The following is a 22,223-nucleotide window of genomic DNA, read 5'->3' on the forward strand; positions in this document are numbered from 1 at the left end:
TTTTAAAAATAGGATAACTCAAATGTGGACAAAGGTATTTTCTTAAAATTATGTGTTTTAAGAAGGGCCAGACTCGAACACTCAAAATGAGTAGGAGATACAGATTCATTTACTCTGGAGTTGTGCAGACGCTTCAGCTCACTCCATCCCGGCATAAATGAAGTAATTATAGTTTTCTGACATATTGGGTCATTTCTGTGACTTCTCTACCCACATCTTCCCCCTGTGCTGCCATAAGTATGCAAACGCCAACCATAATGTGCTAGTTTAGGAGGCATCATGTGCACCCAACAAACCATTGTGAAGGGTTGGAACCATGAACTTCTCTTGCATGAGTAAGAGGGTAAGAAAACCACAAAACATTAAGTTGTAAAAGCTATCAGTGACTACATGCATTTAATCAAGTATCCTTCCAAGCCATGTTAGATTATAAGAAGAAAAAAAACCATCTGTGTTTGCTGAGTGTGTGAGGCTATTTTTTTTCCCTTCACCTGACAGTACTGGAAGGGCAGGCGTGTGATTCTGATGAAGCCTTTGAGAAAGAGGACAGGACAAAGGAGGTTCAATCAATTATCTGGAGGCAAAAAGAAGTTTCATGGTGTCTATAAACCATAAAAATGGGCATAGCACAAAGCAGCATGGTGTTTCAGGCAGATACAGGTCTTGCCCTTTTCAGTCAGTAGAACAAATGGTGATGGGCTGCTGCTGAGCCCTGTCACACCATCTCTTGAGCTGCAGCCAACGCCCAACACTGACATAGTGTAGTGTTTGGCTTTGGAAAGCAGGCAGGGCCATGCCACAGGGTGGTTGTTACCATGGGTCCAGTGACAGGAAGCCACTGTAGGACCTTATGGAAGAAAAGGGTGATATTTATTCTAAATGTCATATATTTTACTCACTTTTGGTATCCTATGGTTCATCTGTGCCCAGACACACACTTGGGACAGTCTGTGTGAGGAGGCAGGCCAGTGCTACCATCTGTCAGGTCCTGGCACAGCTCTTGGGTTCTTTGCTGGTGACAACAAATTTTTCTGGGTGTGCCGTTTACACCCCCTAGGGATGTGTAAAGATCTCTAAGTCAAAGGCAAAATTCCTGCTTCCCATTGTTCTGTTGTTTTTTTATCTGCCTGTTTTATGTCTCTCCTCTTCCTCCCCATCTCTTTACCTCAGCTTGAGGCTTCAGTTTGTTCTTTGCCTTCTTGCTATGAGTCCTTTGAACGAATTTACTTCTACAGTGCCCTCTAGCAATTAGCCTTTTTTAACCTTTGCTGCTCTGTTTCTTTAGTGCTTTCACATGCACATTTCCACTCATCTTCACTGACCTCAAGACTTGTATTACAAATATTCTGACCTGTACTAAAGAGAATTACTCTCACCAGTGTCCAGGCTTGATTTGGAGACAGGTACTGTTCCTCACAACCAGCACAGCCGTCCTGTTCCCAGGAAGCAGAAAAGAGCCGCATGGATGTGAACCACACATTGCTGCATGTTCTCAGGATCAGAGAATAACACAGGTTCTCTGTTATTTATTGATCATAAACAACTATAACTCTATGTATGGTGAGAAGTAAGAGAGGGACAGCAGCAGGCTCATGCATTTGGATTGCTGCAAGAGCTGCCAAGCAGCATGGACAGTCCCCCACTGCTTTGGATCACCCCAAGTGGATGTCCAGAAGATCAAACAGTTATGGGCAGCCCCAAATCAGCATGGATGTGGGACAGTTTGTGATAGGTGGCTTGGCAAGCAAGGACTGCGCTCTGGCCCTTTGTTTTCCTGTTAATCAGTACTGGGCACAGCCAGTGTGTATTGCTCCCAAGATCTCACCGCAGGTCTGCAACATCCATGATTCCTCAAAAATCAAAGCTAAATGAAACTCTGCCTCTTCTTTCTTAAAATCCAGCCCACTGTTGCAACACATCTTACCAGGAAATTACCAAAGAAATAAAGACAGAAAGTACTTATGAATTTGTATATTCTATTTAAATTTGTAAGGCATATGAAAAGATTATACAGATTTCATTTTTATACATTTCATATATATATATGTATGAATTTTAAAATACAAAGTAACAGTTAGTAAGATGCAATGAGTGACTGCTCAGCTATCAACCCCAATATGAGAGTTCACAATTCAGGGTGTTTTCACTGAAGGCAAACTATACCTGTATATTTAAAACTCCTTACAAATAATTATGAATAGATCATTTGCATCAGAACTGTGTACTGTGTAAGATGAAAACACCGCAGAGAAGATATATCTGAAACCGACTATTACTGTTAAGTAATGCTTTGTTAGAAACCAAGCATATGTTTGACATGAAAAAGGAGGAATGACTAGTCTATAGCAGTCTTTTTGTGGATGTAGGTGCTGCAAAGGCTATTTTTAGCCATTTTCTCATCTTTTTCGTACATACAGGCAAAATCTATCAGAAGGAAACTTTCTGTGACTAAAGCATTGCTCTCTCTACTCCTACGTGCTTGCTGAGGGCCTGCTCAGCAGATAGCAGCTGCGGACATCACTTTTCATAGTCCATACATCTCTAATAATATGAGATGGCATCTGCTGCCAGGCTAGAGGGTGTTTCTCACCAGTACTGGCTGCCTCGAACACAGACTCATGCACAGCTGAAGGGGTTCTTCTAATCCATCCCCTGCCTAAGGCAGGAGGTAGATCTGCCTTGTTCCTGATAGATACCTATCTGATCAGCTGTAAAGCCCTCATCAATGAAGAATCCTAACAGCTGCCTTGGAAAAGACAATAGGCTGGAGCTCAACGAGGAAAAAAGGAAGTATAAAACGATTATTTCCTTCTTAGCCCCTCTCCTCCCCTTTGCTTTCCAAAAACAAATGAGAGTCATGGAAGGATGAAAAAGAAAGATCCTACAACAGTAGCTGGGTGAAGAGATGTTTACCCACTTCTTCAGTCTACAGTTAACAATCAAGTCTCTCTCATCACTTGTCAAATATCTATTATCAGGTAGTCCATAGGCCAGTGACAGTCTATTTCTCTCTTTGGGAGCATCGTGAGGGAAGTTTGATGGGTTATGCAGCCCTGAGAGAGGAGAAGGCAGGATTGTTTGTTTGTTTTCAATACCAAAGAAGACTCACAATGTGAAAAGGAGTTGCTCTTTGTTGACCTGACCTGCAGGTCTCTAGCACAGAGGAGAGGGCTTCTGGGACATGAGATGTGGTCCCACCTACAAGCTGGCCTCCCTCCTGGGTTAACCAGGGTGCTGCATGGGCACTAGCTGTTGGCTTCTGGCCCTGTGAGGCTTGCGAAGAAGCAAACAGAAACCCTCCCAGTAACTGTGAAGTTTGGCAACAACTGTGAAACAGAGATCAGAGGCAGCAATAACAACAGGTTAAATGTGTGTTACAAAGAGAGATATTTCTTTTTAAATTTCAGCAATTTAGCATAAGTCACTAGTCTGTAATATTGCTATAGTTGTGTGACCTACAGTGTTTCCCTAAGTTCAACAAATGCTTTAATAGGGACTGATGCCTTTAACTTGCAGTGCACAACAGGTATTCACATGTGCATACATCTGTACAGACACACAAACATATACATATATAATTTGAGAATGAGCAAATAATGCTATACAATCATTATAAAAGAAGGATTGGCCAAAAGCAGAACTTAAAAATATACTGCACCGTGTAAGCTGGCTTTTTTTTTTTTTTTTCAACCTGGTCTGGTGCCCATCTAAATCTCAGAAGCAATAAAGAGCAAAGGCATCTCCTGTTTACTTCATTCTCTTTGCAACATCCAAATATGCATACTCAATTTCTTGATCAGCAGGACAAGTGTTTGTAAATTCATCTCTTGCATATGCATTGTTCAAGTATCTTGAAATCCCCGTCATTTCAGGTGGAAAATCAAAATTTCTATATTTTTTCGCAACAACCTTTCAATAAAAGAAAAAATATAAAAATATTACACACATGATCTGCAAAACCCACCAAATCTAAACTTTTTGCACATTTTTAGTTTTCAATGTTTATGTCTGTTGTTATATGCAATGTAGGGAAAAGAAGAAGGAAAGACAAAAAAAAAGAAAAGACATGAGATGAAGAAAGCTAGCTAACAAGCTAATATGCTTAAAAGGTTTTATTTGGTATAAATATTCTATTAGAGCTACGCAATGCTACATGGACAAGTGGACCACATCTGGAAGAGACACAGCTTAAAACAGCAAAGGTGCCAGCGTAAACCAGAATTAACAGAACAATATTACAGTAATAAACTGACCCACACTTGGATATTTTCATTGAAACTGAAAGGAAAAACTTGAATTAAAATACTAAATTACAAATGGCTAGGGAAAACAACTACTCGCCAGTACCTAATACCTTCCTGTTGGCCAGCAAGGATGGTGTGACGTTCATCCTTTATCATCCTTCAGACATTCACCCGACATAAGGTGACTCTCCCTATTCTGGCTCTGCTGACCCTTGCTACCTTTGAAGCTTCACTGTGTCTGAGCTTTGCGTGGGCGTGGGAAAGGGGTCATTCCCTTGCTGCTCTCTCTAGAATCGGATCAATCAGGACATCTCAGGAGAAAGTTTTCACTCATGGAGGTGTCAGAAAGCAATTCAATCCACTCCTCCTCTAAGAAAATAGCAGTCAAAAAGGAAACTTTATGAAGTGACCTTATTTGTTTTAAAAAAAAAAAGATGAATTTCCAGTGTGGTCATTTGTCTTCTAGAGTCTGGCTGGCTCCAGAGCAGTCCAGGGAAATCCTGTGACAACACCCAGACATCTCGATCACTAGGACTTCTAAGTGTGTGTGGATGCTCCACAGCCTTGCAAGAAGAGGCTAGCAGCCTTGGCTGGAAGGTAGTGGGAGGTATCTACCATGACGGCATTATTGGTACTAGTGGTGATATTTGGCAAAGCAAGAGTTTTGGACTGCAGATGGGAGACAGGTTCAAATTTCAGCTTTTGCTGTTTTCTTCAATTGGCATGGACAGAATAATTTAACCTCAGTGGTCCATGGCACTTTGTATATAAAATGCAAATGAAAGCACTTTTCCAAAGCACTGAATATAACACTCGTTTGATATTTGTGAACAGCTTAGCGACTGCAGGCACAGCCCAGATATTGAAACCAGATATTCTAGCTCCAGAGCCATCAATTTGAAGATCTGCCTAGCTGTGCTGTAATGAAATGGCCTTGTGCATTAGCATTGTGTCCCTATACAGCTACTGCGCGGCCTCAGAATAGATATAGGATTCCTCTGCCTTTTAGAAAAGGACTTGAGCTTCTGCGCCACCCTTCTCTTCAGGAAGTTAAAAAGCAAATGCAAACCTTGATTATATGGAGCTTTGGTAGGAGGTTGCAATCCGCTAAGGTGAGCTCATCTCCATCCAGGAATTTCCGGCTGGAAACAGTGATCTCCTCAGTGCTGTAAGCATCAATTTCATCAGGCAAGGGGCTGTTTAAATAGTTGTCCAGCTTCCTCAGGGCTTTAAGCAAAGATTTTTCCAAATCTAGGTTAAGACAATAAAAAGGTCATTCAAGCCTGTACCAAGGTCTCTCTGACACCAAGCAGAAAGGAGACTCCTGCATCCCGTCTCCTGGCACCAACCCAGCTCAAAGACATTGGGCCATGCCAACTCCTGCAATTCCTTTATCCTAGGCTTAAAACTTAATGCTTGGATAAGAGCTTTAAGTAGCTAAAGGGGGTTCTGAGAAAAAACAGACTAGGGCTCTGTTTCCAGAAATGGCTCCTCAAACACCTCTATGAGGTGTGCTTCTGCAGAGTGGCTTTTCAGCAGAGTAGCTGAGCACACGGGAGTGGGATCAGGGCAGCAGGGGCTGGCAGGCCTTGGCTGGGGGTTTTGTGGGCTGGTGGTGCCCTCATGTCACTGTGGAGAGAGGAGAAGGGAATAGCAAGGGGAAAAGGGCTGAAAGCTGGAGGGCAGAAATAAATTAATCCATGGTAGTAGTAAGGGTCCTACTCTAGAGACATGTGCCATCAGGCTAGAGTCTTCATTATTTACAGAAATAGAGTTGAAAGGTAAGGGTTCGGTTCAAGTGGGCTGTGCTTTTAGCAGAGCTGTGAGGGTGGTGCAGTGTTACAGGCTTGAGAGCTGAAGAAATGAGGACCTGGAGTCGATGCTACAGTGGTATCTGCATAACCTAACCTTGGTAATCTTCAAATAAGAGAGCGAATAGGCACAGATTTCCACAGCCTTTAATATCTGGAAAATGACTGTTTAACCTGAGCTGTAAATGGGATACATCCAGCATAGTGTTCTAGAATTGTACAGTTCTAATTTCTTCCAGTAACTACCAGGGCCGACAGAAGGACTGCAGCACTTACTTTCATTAGCATCTTTTCTTGGGTTCTTTATGAATGCAGAGAATTTTGCAAACACATCATTTCCTGCGGAGTTAGACTCGGGGTGGTTTGGTGCAAGTTTGGGATACCTGAGGAATTAAAAGAAACAAAAAGCGGTTATACAACTAGCCTTTATCCTCATCTCCATTAAATACATTATTTACACTGTAGTGTCACAAAAAGGCCACACAGCACTCTGAAAGGGAACCATTCTAAACTGAAAATCACTTAGCAAGTGTGAACTTAAACCATACTTACACCATGCGGATGACCTCTATTTCCTAAGGGAGATGAGAAATGACTGTTTGTGCTGCAAATACCACCCAAACAGCTCAGTGCCTCTCCTAGGTCTCCTCTGCTGGATGTAAAGCTGCATGGAGCATGGCTCCTACCATGAGGAGGAGCAGAGGGAAAGTCCCTACTCTAGCTGCTGTTCCTCACAGCCTCCTCATCTGTACATGCTGGTGCGTCAGCAAACTGAGAGCAACCAACCCAGTAGCTGGTTTTGCCTGGGGCAGATAAAAAGGGAAAAGTGGAGGGGAGCAGCTGTTTGACTAGTTTATGTCAGATTCGGATTCTTGAGAAGGGAGCACTACGGAGGGAGCTGTTGTTCCAGAGGAGAGAAGGTGTGTGCGTGGGGGACATAATGCTGCTGATGGTGGGACAGTGGGGTTTGAAGACAGGTGGGAAGAGCTGCTGCGGTGGGGAAGGAAAAGTTCAAAACCCAGGCACTGCTGTGCTGTGCTCCCAGGAAGCATAATTATTTGTACAGTGTGAAGAGGGAAACTTTAAACACAAGTGGAGGCAAAAGGTCAGCTTTCTGCAGTGGCACACACTCTTCTGCACATTCTTGCTGCAGCGGGGTATATATGCCTTGGAAATGACTGCAGTAGGACAGCAGTAATCTCAGGGCAAAGGCAGGGACAGCAGGAGGAGCACAGTCAGCATCTCTGGGACACCCAAGGGACATATCCTCCATGGTGCCAGGCTTCAGCACTGTTTCACTCCTGTCAAAGTTACCCAGAAAGCTGCGCCGCAGCAGCCTGACCACCCCCAGTGCCTCGAGCCTCCCACATGCAATTCTAACACATGCTCATTGAAGGTCTACGCCATCAAATCTGAAGGGATTTGGTGACTGACCAACATCCAGGTCTGTGAGGGACTAGAAGCAGCCAGGAATACGGTACCGTGGTGGTGCTAGCTTTTCTTCCAAGAACTCCTCAATCTTGTTGACATCAGTTTTCACTTCACCATCAAATGTCATGAAGGGAGGGTTTGTTCCCGGAGCAAGGTTCTGCAGGTCAGCAGGTTTTCTAATGTGAGCAAAGAGATGGTGTTAATCAAAACAGGAACCACATTTGCAATTTTGACACTTAATTGCAAGAAATTTTTTCACCTTTAAAATACTATGCTGTGCTACGTCTTTCTTAACAAAATAAAACTTAGCCAGCTGCCTTATACCAGTGCTGCAAGAATTCACTAGTCTGCATCTGAATATGCTCTGAAATGCTTTAAAAAAACCCCAAAACCTTCTGTTTTTTGTTACAGAGACCTACTGCAAAACAGATTATAATCTCAACTAGTAAACCATAAAGAGGAATCAAGCATCCAGACTGTTAACATAACACCAAGCCACAGTGCACATTTCAAATCGAGAAGCGAACCACCCTTCCAAATCACCATTTCGGAAAAGTTGTTCTGAAAAGGAGAATTCTGGTTACAATCTCACCTTTTCAAATCCACAGTTGTGACATTAAATATGACACCTTTTAGCCACAGAATCATAAAGAGACGCTGAGAGAACGGGCAATTTCCAATACTTTCCCCATCGCTGCCAGCCTGCAATTAAAAGAAAAAAGGTGATACATACACCTGTGATGAGAGCAAATTTTGATAATAGATGCAGTAGGAAAGCAGAAAACCCAGATCTGCTACCAGTATGTATACAGTATGTTACTCATCTCTACTAATACACATTTTCATGCAAAGTTTCTTTACATCCTTCTCCAAACATGTACACAGATATGATGAAGAATACTGTCATCCTGGAGATGTTGTTCTTCATTAAAATGCAATATGAATATTGCCATAAATTAGAAAACAAACTTGAAATCAGAGGAGTCCTCCCAAAGGAAGCAGTCTCCACCTCATTTTGCCTATGTGAACATAAGTCTACCTAAGTCAGTGCAAGATTAAACCAAGTTTAAATCAGTTTATGATCACAGGAAACAAGCAGAGAAAGATGTACCAGCATAAATTGAGCTGTAACGTCTAAAGCACTTAAGGGAATAAATGGAATAAATTAAATAACTAAGATTTTCAAGCTAGACAGCTGTGGAGATCCCAGAGAGGGAGGGCAGTTCGGCAGTAGTCTTGCTCAAGCTGAACCCACCCACCTCTGCACCCTGCTGAACTGAGGACTAATGAAGCACAAGTGCTGCATCCACCTGGCTAATCCCTCCTTGTTACAGACCCAGGGCTCCCACATTTAAGACTTAAGTGTGGCCCTATCCAAGTCACTTAACCTCTCTTCCTCTGTGCTCATGTAATGACTTGGCTAAACAAATCACCAGGTGTTACTGTTGAGCACAAGAGGTGCAACTCACTGTGTGGTCACAGAAGTGTTACTCATATGTACTTTATATTGCATTCTGTTAAGAAGCTTTGTTAAAATTGGGCAAAGTCTTGTATAGTTGCTGGAAGTTATTTGGCTTCATGCAACATTGTTGGAAGAGAGCAGAGGTCTAATTTTTAAGCCCATCATATGATTCTCTTAAAGCACACTTTTAAAACTTAAGATTAAATGTGAGCCTGAAGAAGTAAAAACCCAGGTGTATCATTTACTTAGTTAATAGGGTAGTTCATTAAGGTCTGCAAACCTTATAACCAAACAACACACATTAATGAAACCAGTTCTGCTTGCTCTTTCACCTTCCTCAACGCTATCAAATGAATCTCAAATATAGTAAAAAGTTCTGCATAAACAAGCGCTGCCGTTGGATCGCTTTACAGTGCTCACCTTCACAAAGAGCTCTATGTCTGGAAATGAGCACCTCGTCTGGAGCAGGCAGGTTTCTGCCATGGAGCTCGAGGGATGCACGAGGAGCAACACTCCTGTGGCTTGATAAATGATCTGATTCTCCGTATCAACCCAAAGCTTTCCCCTCTGATAACTGCTGCTTTCTGCCCCTGATACTGTAACAACCACTGGCTTTCTTGGCAATGAAATCCACAACAGCCTATTGCGTTGAACACTGCTGGGGGATGAAAACTTTTAGAAATGCTGGACTGCTGTGTTAGAAAAGACTTGTTTCGTAGGTGGCAAAAATGAAAGCTGGTCAAAAGCTACTATTGTATTTTCCCTCCTACTCAGAGCACTAACTTTCCAGTGCTGTACAGCTTACAGCAACAAGAAGATAGAAAACGACTGTGTATTTTGTAAAAATAAGACTACAAATGCTGCTAGCATGTGCTTGAAGTAGAGCTAAATAGAGACACCACCATTTTGTTTCATCCTGCCCATTATGTCAAGTTTTACCAACCCTCAAAGAAAAAAGAGGGGTGGATGTTATTACTGTGAGCCCTCAGTGCTAGCAATGGGCATCCCCACTGTCTGCCAGGGGAGAAGCAGCAGCCAGGGAACATAATTTCAGATGTGCTGTGTCTGGAAAAGGCGGGCAGGTACATCTGGCAATGAGCTGGCTCCTGTCCACTCCTTTTCACCTGCCCCATGCTCTCTGACTGTGGAGGTGCCGCTGCCACTGCTTCCCAGCCTGCTGCCCTCACACAAGCTGTGCTGTCAACAGCCACCTGTTCACCTGAGATGAGCTTTCAGGGGAGCCCTTTGAGTTGGACACTGAGGGTACAGCAGCCCCAACTGGTACCACCCTGTGTTTGGTGTCTTAAACAGTTTATTTTAGAGGAATTCCAACCATTAAGCTAAGTCAGTGAAGAAATCATCTTACAGTAATAGATTGCTATGGTCTGGTGAAAGAAAGAACAAGTGTCCAGAAAAACAGTTCCTACAACTGATTTGATATTTTCATTCTGCCTTTGATAGGAAAAAAAAAAGTTATCACAGCAGGGTTCATGTACCATTTGGAGAACTTCACAGATAGCCCTGAGGTCAAGAAAAGCCCTGTGATCAAAAGTGACAGTGGGGTGAACTTTTCCCAATCAATTACTATTTTCTGGTGGCCATTAAATGCTGACATTTTGCCTGGTTCTTTTTTTCACTTTTACTGCTGGGGCAAGGAAACACAGTTGTTGCTTTGTTTTGTCCCATACCACCTTGGTGACAACACATGTCAGGAAGCCAGACACAGCAGCCCCAGCCTGCTCCTCAGGGTAAACATCCATAGGTAGAATCAGAGATCCAGGTCAGGAAAGACGTGTTATCATAACAAACAGAGGTGCAAAGTAGGCACTGAGTCCTGATTTGTCCTCAACTGCAATGACAAATAGGCAGCCAGGAAGGTGAGGGACTGGCAGCCCTGGAGATGTTACCATGTCCTGTCTTGTTTCTCAGTGAAAACATTTTAACTTCCATACCTACTTAGGAGGAAAATTTATGACAGCACTACTGACTTTCTATTTTGCAATTGATAAAATAGCAAACATCCAATCTCTTAGCTTCTACCTTCATATCTCTCCGCTCATAGCAAGCTATCACATACACAGGAAAAAAAAGTCATTTGAACACTGAGGAACTGAATAAAACAGGGGATCATCACTGACTACAGCAATGCTCTGTCAACTCTAACCACTGAGATGATTGTTTGCAAAATCAACTTCTGTGGGCCAGTCCTGATGGTGTTAAACACCCTGACAAAGTCCAAAAGACTTCTGACATTCACATTCTGTGCTGTCTCCCCTCCCATGCTGCCTATAAGGGACATTAGCAGTGTATTACTATCTTATCTGTGCTCTGTACAATACAGTTACCATGGTCCCAGGTGAAACACTGAGGTATTTGCCCAGGTTTACTGCCTCTGGTGGTTATGGAAAGCACTTTTATAGCAGGAAATAAATTTACAGGAACTAGGACGTTTCCCCATATCTGATGTGGCCATGATCCTTCTCACAGGCTAAGGAGAAAATCTAAGCAGTCTCTTTGTGAAATCACTGGTGCAGTTTACTAGTATAAATTAATTCTAAAAGCCCAATCTAAGATGGGGCTGTGTCCTCTAGGGTTGCTGGGCATGGACTGATAACAACAGGCAGATCTTCAAGAATGACTCAGTCAAAAGCCATGGCTGCTGAGGTCCTATGGTAAAGGAGGTAGCAGCCATTCAGGCAGGGACAACTGGGGAGGCAGTAAGCCACAATGAGCTTTAGAAATGTGAAAGCCATTTAGTCCCCAGGGGCTTGAGCTCTGGGTGAGGGGTGAAGAGGACAGATCTCTAGACCTGCCACACCGGGGCTGGTGGTGGGTCCCTCCAGGCTTCCTTCAGTTCTGCAGAGCTGGAGACAAACTGCAGTGTCCCACTCAACAGCACAAGCAGTGATTAGATCTTTTCCTACTGTAACAGTGAACAGCAGTTTGAAATGATTGCAAGACCTTGCACACCAAATATGATTCAGACATTGACACGGTTTGACCTGGCATCTCAAAGATACTTCAGTTTCCTACAACCTTTGCTGAAAGCCCAGAATGTGGATATTTTGGCCTGCTGAGGAAAACAGGGTGAATATAGCTAGCTAAAATGCCTTCACATACGTCAACTTGCATTTTGGCTTACAGGAGACAACTCTGTTCCTCTAACTCAACCCTTCTAATCCAGGGAGCTACAATTACTACTGGACATAAAAGCATCAGTATCACATGCCAAAGCTGTTTGTTCAAGTTTCCAAAGAGAAGGTCTGCCATGATGATACAAGCCACTCAAAATCACAAGCTGGGATGCTGAAATAGCTTTATAGCTGTGTACCGAGCAACACAACAACAGCTGAACTATACCATCATAGTACAATAATGTACCTTCCAACAAAGGAAGGGTGGCCTTTTTACAGAAGCGAGACTGTTTGTTGACATCTTACTTTGCAAGGTCACAATGTAGCAGTGAGAGAACCGGAAAAGGCCTGCCTGTCCTCATACTAACACCCGTAGAAGATACGATAGCTAAGGGCATCACAGCCTGGGTGCAAAACTCCGTGCATTTTTCTCCGCAGCACAACTCAGAGATGCGTAACTTTGAGCTGCTCTTGGTACAAGTGCAGAATTTAATTACACTTCCTCACTGTTCTGCCTGGTGATGATGCAGGGTAAAATCTGAACTCTGGTGAAGTTAGGAGTAGTCTCTTGCTGTTGAATCAGTGGAGGATTATGTTTCCAGACTGGTTATAATCTTAATAACCAGGCAAATGCTGCCGTAATTGTAGGTGATGCTACAAGTTGGCCTCCACCTGCAATTGTTGTGACATTCTCTTAATATCCAGATCTTGTGGGTGAAGTGGGCCAGATCCCTAAAACACAAAGCTGGTTTTTATGCTCTTCTGCTGCTTAAATAGATGGCTAACCAGTGTCTTGAATAAGTAGCATTTACATTTGAATTATAATTGGTCAAGAGGTCAATATGCTTTTTGTAGTAATACTGGGATTTAATGAGTTCATTAGTCGAACAATTAAGACAGCTGTTGCTGCAGAGGAGAAAAATGTCAGCCTGTGCATAGATGCTCTCATTCAGAGCCTTCAGAGCCCTAGGCAGCGATCATACATAGTGATAGCATCTACTTATGATAGCCCTTCATAATCACGTGCCATTTACTTAAAGGAATTACTAGCTTATACTCTCTGTTTTCAATCATTTCTCACTGTTCCACACTCCCTTTGGTGTTTTTCTGGGTTTTTTTTGTTGTTGTTATTCTAGGTCTTTCTCAAAAATGCTGGGAAAGGTGAAAAGTTCTCCACTATATTCAGTTTCTGGATCTGCTGCTGCCACCTTGCTTCTGTAGCTCTGCTTTTATGAATGGCCTTGCAGACATCATTTGCCTCCACATCCTCATCCATAGCAAGACGATAATTATAGCGACTTTACTCAGGAGTCACATACCACGTGTCACTCTAAAGCCAGTAGTTTGGGCCCTCTCTGAGCTGGAGTTGCTCTGCCCCTGGAGCTGTTGTAAGAGTTTGTTTTGTAACAGTTTTATCCAAATATCTCAGGAACCAGATTTTTGAAGGTTCTTCTATTGACCTCAAATGTTCTGTGCCTTCAAAATCATGATGACTGGAATTTGTTTTTCCTGGACTTCTTGTTTCCTTTTGAAGGTTAAGCATGGAAGAAACAGTTCAGAAGGAGCAGAGAAGACTTTTTATTTGTTTTCATGTAATTATATAATCCCTTTGAAGCTACAATAAAAAGGAGATCAAGGAGCATAACTTTTTTCTTCCCAAAAGCTAAACTCGAATTCCATTTTCTTTCTTCAACACAAGGAAGCTAAGTTACCCCTTTTCCTGTATTTATGCTGGCTAACAGGCAGGTTTACCCAGCAAGTGGAGCAGAACCACTGCCTACTAGGAGACAATGAATCATCCAGCTGGGACCAGCATCATCGATCTGCCCCGTCTGTTCTGCTGAGCTAGTTCTTTCAGACTGAACTGGGACTTTTCTCCAATTTTCCTTATTTGATCCTCAGCTATCAGGCAGTTTCAGTGTGCTCTTCCTTCTCATACCACACCAATAACTCCGTTCTCCTTTTCCTTATAACATATTTGATCTCCTCTCAAAGAACAGGAACCACAGCACCCGCTCAAAACGACTGCCTGAAAAACTACAAGGAGTTTGCAAGCTTGGGCCGCCTGTGGGAAGCAACTATAAGGTGGGTGCAACTTCCAAGACCAACAGCTATTTAGCTTTAATTCCTTCTACAGACCCATTTGTTATGCACTGGCATGGATTAACTGAGCCCACTGCATTCCTAGCACAGACTTTTGCCCTGAACTAAGCCCTGCAATACCAACGTGACTGCAGGAGCTGCTGAGTAGCTACCACTGGCTCTCTACAGGTAGTAACGATGCAAGAAAGGCCCCTGTGGTAGACAGCTCTGCTTCCTTCTGTACTGTACAGATGTGAACTGCTGTTGAACCTGGCTGCATGATAGCTAAGGAGAAAGGGGAAGGGAGCTCTCAGTCCCTCTGCTCTCCTCCTCACCTCTGAGAGGAAATCCCACTGCCCTCTGGTTTACCATGAAGTACTCAAGCCATTTTTTTTAAGAGCACTTTTTTAAGATCACAGGCAGAAAGACAGAGGGAAGCAGTATGACTGCACTCCCATACTCCCACTAGCACAAAGACCTCCTTCAGCCTTAGAATAGGTCTGAAAAGCACATGGGCTTGACTGCAGCTACACTAGAAAGTCTATTTTCAAGATAAAACCATACTTTGTTAGTGTGCTGTGACAGATATATTGTTTTAGTTTTATTTTAAAAAAGCACCTACTCCTTGAGGATACAAAGTGTGTTTTACATTCTTGATGCCTGATACAGTGTGCATGCAGATTCCTAGAGTATCACAACATTGAAAAAAAAGCAAAATCTGCAGCATTACTTCTGTCATGAATACAATAAAAACATATTTATGAGTCATTCTTGTTCACTGAAGGCAACTATAACACACTATAATAACATATGATATTCTGTGCTGAGCACAGAAGCACCACAGGCATGTCATTTGGATCAGGTCATATTCAAACGAAAGCTTTTTGCAAAGAAGAGACAGACTACCTGGAATTTTCTCTATCTAAGTACTATGTTCATTTTGTGTCCTAGGCCTAAGGAATGAACAACCACAGTGAATTTTAGAGAAAACTTTTGATGCCACCTACTGGGCTTGAAATGTAAATCTTAACTTCTGCTCTTGGAGCAATAAAGACTGGCATCAGATGTTAGCATGTCTCATCATGAGAGGTTCTGCCTCGGAGCCACCTTCATAGCAAGATGCCTTGCTTTTTGCTAACAGCACTCTTGAGAGTACATGAGATGCTGAAATTGTACTTCCAGGCTAGCTTTTAAGATAAAGCATCTCTAATTTAAAATACATTTTTATGGACAAAGTAAAAATTTGGCTGTTGATCATTCCAGTCGGTTAGCTTTGCCTGTCTGCTAATATCCAACACTTGAAACAGATGTTTTCAGCTGCTGTTTAATTTCTCAGCCAAATATCAGTAATATCCACATTTAAAACATGGCTGGTGGTGGAGATTCTTACATATAAATTGTATTTTTGGTACTTGCCAATGTAGACTTTTGCTGTGTGTGACATCCACAATCCTGAAGTTTAACAAAACGCTGTGTTAAACAGCAACTGGACATTTCTTCAGGTAAAAAACGAAGTTCCCTCTCCCTTTTTCTCTCTTTAAAGAGCAAAATAAACACCTTGATATTGAAAGCGTGCCGTACAGATTTTTGTTTTAAAGAGAAATGTAACTTATTTTATATTTAGACATGCTAATAACATCTATCTTTCATCTTGAATGGTATTACAGGGTTCAGAGAACACCAAACATACTTAAAGGATTACAACTTACAACACACAAGTTCAGTAACAAATCTTTTGTCCTAAACCTTAATTAAGCTTTCACGTTAAGACGACAACAGTGAAGGTAACCACAAGCATTCTGCTAAAAATAGCTTCTTTCTCTTTTTATGGTGCTAAGACAAAAAATTACCCAGGGGAATGAGGGAGTAAGTATCCCTCATTCCCCTGGGAATGTTCCCCATAAAATGTTTTCTCTAAAGAATAAGGAAGTCGTTTGGCTTTCACCATCTTCTCTACCACATCATTTGTAAGACCCCTTTTTCCTGCTGAAGCTGGAAGTCTGCTTGGACAAACCCTGAATGCTCTCCTTTCAACACAAACTGCTTCTAGTAGTTGAGTAGCTGAGTCTTGGATCGGAAGAGTGTCCACAGTGAACTTCACTAGGGAAGCTTTCAGATACATTGTAGACAAGCTCTCACTCTCAGCAGTGAGATCATTCAATGGAAGACTGGAAGGATCCCCATGGCCACCCATCCAAACTAAACCACGCCAGTGTGTTGCAATAGACCTTACAGGACATGCAAAATTAGTAATCTGGACAGCTGGCTGAAAAATGGATGGGGCCTCTGGATGTCTTCCACTTTCTCTCATTTCTCCTACCTCTCTTTCAAACCACAATCAGCCAATGCATTTAGACATGCCTGTAACTTTTAAGCAAGCAAGTTGGCTCAACAACTGCAAAGAGAAGGATGGGTCCTATAAGTCTTTTATCTGCTAAATATCTATTTATATGCTAAATATGAATGAACATAGTTGGCACAGGTGTATTTAATTTTGTTGTTAGAATAAAGTAGAGGAGAAATGACAAAGCAAAGCATCAACTGACTTTACATGTCAGTGATCCATCCTGCAAACTGTGGTTAGAGGAGCTGTTAAAAAGGGTAGGTGCCCAGATCAGCAAGCTGCACAAAACCTGAAGTCAGGTGCAGGAAGAACTGCAGGAAGCAAAACTGCAGGATGTGATTAACCAAAAAGCACATCCTCTAGAGCATCTGGGTAGCTGGAAGTGGTTCAAATCACTGGGTATGCTGGTCTTCCTGTTCTCTTCCTTACCCTCACAAAAATGAAAGTGCTCACCGGTCCAGTAAAGAGCTTTGAAGGTCCTGTCTGGCATTTCAACAAAACACAAGGGTGAGTTTCAATCAGAGAGATGCTGGACAATTACCTAATGATAACAACCAGACCTGCAGATGGAACCTGCAATCCAGGAGATATGAATGGCGGCAGCACCAACAGTGGTTTTTTTGGAACAGACTGAATACCCAGTGAATGGACAACCTTGAGTGCTCAGACAATGGAAAAGCAATGAAAATGGGTACAAACTCTTATGTTACACACTGAAGCTGCAGGACAGCTCACATAGAGTCAGACAGAAAAAAACAAGTCTCTAGTCAGTAGAGAAAGAGAGATTTTTGGAGACTACTTATCAGCTAGATAGAACTAAAAAACAAAAGACCAGACCAGAGTGTGGTATTCCCAGTGTGTCGTACCCAACTGCCCAATGAAGCTGTAGGGAAAAAGTGATGATGCCTTAGGTTACATCAAACCTGGCACTCCCATGGAGGCAGGGCAGCATTCAAGCCACAGTATGTGACACTGTACATTGTCCTGAATAGGTCTCTGCAAAATTCTTGTCCTCCACGTACGTGGAATATTAAATCAAACTCAGTCAAGCACTAAGATCACAATGAAAATGAGGAACCTATTTTAGTACAGAGGACAGGAAGATCTGTTCTTGTTTAGACTTGCAAAGCAAAGACCAAGGGAAGATATGATCACTCAGTGCAAGTATAATTTTTTCCCTGATAGCTGGGTGTGATACAGAAACAAAAAACAAATGGGTACGAACTGGCCAGGAATGTTTCTAGCTGACAATTATTAGAGCTCCAAACCATTATAGCAATGAGATTTTAAACCAGATTTCCAGTAGGATTAACAGGTGTATAAATATGCACACGCATGTGTGGCAGCATGAGAGGACAAAAAAAACATTTTGTCTCAAGATGAGATCTAATCCCTTTCAGTAGGGACTTGAATCTATCCTCCACTTGGAGGTCCCTTGCAGCCCATTCTTTCTTTACCCACAACATAGACGTCACTCCAAGGACAAGATGATGGCAAGAGCTATGCTTTTGTATTCCATGCTACTGAAAGTGTTGAAGAGAAAATAATGCATGTAAGCAAACTGCGGGTCAGTGATGGAAGAAAAAGGTATTGCTCCATAAACAGCAGCAGCTATATCCCAAACAGAGTTTACATTCAAAAAAGCTGAATGAGTCCTTCAAAAAGGAAACAGATGACTGATAAGGTATCTCTGACAGTGAGCATCAGCCAGACACCAGACAGGGCAGGATGCTGTTGGCCATTAAGATAGTCCATATGTTAAGGTTAGCCAGAAGTACAAAGTAAATGATGCTAGAAGTTATCGTCTTCTGCAGAAGAACCGGAGAGCAGTTAGCACAAAATGGCGTGTAATTTAAAGTGCCTTGAGCAGATCACTGGAAATCTAAGTGCTGAGATCATGTATTTGGTGCATGCTTACAGCTGGGATGGACACATGCTAATCTGGGCCACTATTCATCCATTGGCCAGGCACAACTGCCCAATTTACAGAGGATGAGGAGCAATGCAAGGAACATAGGGATGACAACTGAAAAAAACACTCTCCTCAGCCTAGTACCCTCACACAGCATTAGCAAATGGCAACAGAATCTGAACTGCAACGGGACACAAGGCTTGAGGTAGCTACAGGATCCAAACGAAAACCAAGACAGCTGCAGCAGCAGCAGTCTGTTAGATAATGAGCACATCCAAGTAGCTCAGGTCTAATGGAGTACAGGAGGATTCAGGAGATATCTCAGCCACCAGCTGGCCTGATTGTGGATAACCAAGGTATAGGTGTACAGGGTACCAGAATGTCATCTAGAAGCATAGCAACAATAATGGATAGGGAAAAGTTTCCTACCTGTAAAATAATACCATCAAAGAGTGACAAGTTGACTTAAATATGAGCATACCTGGAAGATTATGAGCCACCAAAAGGTTGGTGGTAAGGAGTGGTAACTTTTAGACAGATCTAAGTTGCTGAGTGCATGGACCAACATCAGGAGGCTGCCCTGGGACCTTGGGGTTAGCCACTGCTGGATCAGAGCAAGATCAACTGCTAAAACCTATCAGAAGCTGTTTGTACTCATCAGATGTTTATGTCCACCCCCAAAACAGACTACAAAGATGATATCTTAAGAGCCCTGCCTTAAAATGTTGTTAGGATGTGGAGCTCTAGGGAACAGAGCAGCTGCCAAACTGATGCAAATACAGACCTATGGAAAAGGTGTGGCTGGGACCCTGAGATAAGAGAATTACTTAGCCTAGTTTTTCTTTTCTCCTCATGGAGACAGGGAAATGTAGACCTTTATAGTAGCATCTAGGCACTATAAATTAAGCACTGTGCAAATACAGAACGACAAGACTGCTCCTAACTTAAAAAACAAACAGAAAAATTATATGTAGACCATTAGCAAGGATGTGGGAATGCCAAAGGATTTTTTGAAGTCTTTTATAAAATGCTGTGTAAATTAAGGCTTTTAGCCAAAGCTAGGGCAAAAAGAGATGCCAAGGAAAAGAGAATGAAAGGAAACAAGTGTAGGTGCAAGGTAGTAAAACAAATTAGCTTTTCACCTTCACACCTTCAACTGACCACAGAACACTATTAACGTTTTTTGTTTGACCATGGATTACAAGTAGTAGGCTAAAGGCTGTGCAAAACAGGATGACAATTTAGATATAGGCATCTAATGTGTTTTTTATGATGCAACTGCACATTAGTGGTAATCTCATTATTAGTTATCCGGTTATTATTACTGATAATAAAAGATGGGCTCTGCCCTGGAGCAGGGGTCTTCTGGCACTGAATGTGAGTTCAGGCTGAACTCCCACCTGCAAAAATAATGAAACCCTTGCTACCTTACATTTCAGCATCTGAAGCTTGGGCAAAATTTATGTCTCCTGAACTGGCCACCTATTAACATTTCGTAACATCTTGTAACAATTTCATTATTAAGGCTTTTCTTGTTCTGCTGGGTTTCTGAAATTATACTATACTTTCTCTCATGCAGTGTTTGCATTAACTTATTATGATTATTTTGTTTTATTAGATTTCATAATTCATACATTCAGTAAGGCTCTTTGCGATTATAGAAACAGTTGTCTGAATACTCTTGGTCCTCAGCTCATGATGAGGGATTAACAGTGTATTGGAGTTTCTTTATGGGATATTTCCCTCAACCCTGTTTTTACGTAGTGAGCAGTGGTCACAGCTTGAAGAGGTTATATGCATCTGGAAATTCTAATTTTCTCTAGAAGGCAGAAAGGAAAGAAGTCTGAATCTGTAATTTCCTCTGGTTTCAGTTCTCTCTCTCCTCTACATGCCAGCAGCCATTTCAGAGCAGAGAAAGTCTCCTTTATTCTAACTTTGGCTGCAATATGTACTTGCTCACAGTCTGCTGGGTAAGTAATTATTGCTGAAATTAACTTAATTACTTAGTAAGTAACTAAATGCTTTTGATGCATAGGAAGAAATTTTCCTTCATTAAGAAGCAACTTTGTAGCAATAAAGCTTTTACCTTTGTCCGGTTACTCTATAAATAATGTGAAACAAAAGGCCCAAACTCATTCCTGTTGCTTAGGTGAAAAACCCATTTACTCTTGCATTCAACATCACAGTCTGCCCAGTACTTCTACAGTGCAGTAGGTCCGCCTGCACCCTGCCCTTCCAATTCTGACAAAGCTTATAAAGAAATGAACCACTAAATGATAATTCTGTAAAATGAATAAAACATGAGAGAGTGCAGGTGAAAATTAGAAGGTGGAAAATCTTGTAATATAATTATACAGGCTATGGTTTTACTAATATTCATTCTCACTTACATTAAAGAGATCAAAGTTTAGAATTATGTGTGCATGCACTCTTAGAAAAGTAAATCAATTCTGCCAGTTTACACATGCTGCTGTTGCTAGCCTTGGGCAAGGCCCTTCACATTGTCACAGGTATTGTCAGCTACAGCTGTGGGTCTCTACAGACCAGTTAAAGGCAGTCAACAGTTTTCCTCTTAAAAGAGGAAAAATGCAAATTACAGGTTTATTTCCTCAGATATCTTGCAGCTACCTATACCAGGTCTGTAAATAAAGCTACTGCGGTATTTAGCATAACCTGGGATAGTGCTGAGTGAAATCATTGCTGCCTCTCATGATGGGAAGGCAACTAATTAAACACAAAGGATGCTTGCATCTAGCTACCTGCTATCCACAGCCCAGTAAGTATGTGGTTACAAGGGAAAAGCAATCAGCAACCAGGAATCCACTGCTTCATGAGCTCAACAATAGTTTACTTAAATAATTAATAGTTTAAGTAATAAGGCCAGGCCGTCCCATGCAGCGCTGTCTGAAGGAGGCTCCTTGCAGGAAAAGATCTCTCCTAAGGAGCGCTGCAGGGAGAGAGAAAGGGAAATCGAATGCTCCTGCAGCAACCCCAGTATTTGGGACACATCAGAGAGAGATTTCCCAGAGGCTGCTTTGGCTTCGAGGGGAGATCTTTATCTCACACTCCTGCTCAGGTACGCCCACTCATGCTGGGCACGGAGGGAGGGGGGCACTCAGCCCTTGTAGGTAGCTGGGCAAGATTCAGCATTTTCCCAGGTTGATATCTCTGGGTCACAGCGCAGCAATCATGCACAGCCTGCTCTTGGCAAGATACTAAACACTATAAGACAAAGTAAACATCCTTTCTATGGTTTTTCAGATGGCTGTCCCTCCGCAACAATACATGAATACAGTAACCCTTTGTGGCAGTTTACCTTTTTCCCTAAAATAGCTTTGAAAATTATTTCAACAAATAGTACTTTACCCCATTCATACTTATGAACACATTATTATTAATTTATCTCTTATTTTACAAGGTTTATTTAAGTCACAGTGACAAGCAAGCTTCCAGGAACTATGCACGGCAAGAACAGAGGCTAGGCAAGGAAAATTAAATGTAAAAATAAATAGGAAAACTAACTTGTGACTAGAAAAGATAGAAAAAATTTGTGCTACAACTTAGTGGGTTTTAAATTAATCGTGTCCAATTTAGGAATATCATTCTCCTAGACAACTAACTCTCATATTTCAATAATTACATTTGGTTTAGGTCTCACTCAAAACAGCATTACTTTCAGTCGTCACTACTTGTTTACTTTATCAGTACGTGATGGCAATTAATTACATGTGTCTTACTCATGCACAGTGACTGAGACTTTTCAATACAGTGTAAGTAATTATTGCCACTTCTCCAAAATGGAA

The 22,223-nt window shown here is 42.0% G+C and overlaps 1 protein-coding gene across 1 annotated transcript in view; it reads right to left on the minus strand.

Moving 5' to 3' along the window:
• Nucleotides 1-1,821: 1,821 nt before the first annotated feature.
• CLIC6 (chloride intracellular channel 6) overlaps nucleotides 1,822-22,223 on the minus strand; it is a 35,155-nt gene continuing 14,753 nt past the window's right edge. The window contains exons 3-7 of the mRNA XM_054061013.1: nucleotides 8,079-8,188; nucleotides 7,537-7,662; nucleotides 6,332-6,438; nucleotides 5,314-5,495; nucleotides 1,822-3,909 (exon numbers count right to left, since the gene is read on the minus strand). Of these exons, the coding sequence (XP_053916988.1) occupies nucleotides 3,748-3,909; nucleotides 5,314-5,495; nucleotides 6,332-6,438; nucleotides 7,537-7,662; nucleotides 8,079-8,188 (687 nt within the window). The 3' untranslated portion in view covers nucleotides 1,822-3,747. The remainder of the gene's footprint in view (nucleotides 3,910-5,313; nucleotides 5,496-6,331; nucleotides 6,439-7,536; nucleotides 7,663-8,078; nucleotides 8,189-22,223) is intronic.

The sequence above is a fragment of the Cuculus canorus genome, chromosome 1 (assembly GCF_017976375.1).
Source record: "Cuculus canorus isolate bCucCan1 chromosome 1, bCucCan1.pri, whole genome shotgun sequence".
In the NCBI taxonomy this organism is placed as follows: domain Eukaryota; kingdom Metazoa; phylum Chordata; class Aves; order Cuculiformes; family Cuculidae; genus Cuculus; species Cuculus canorus.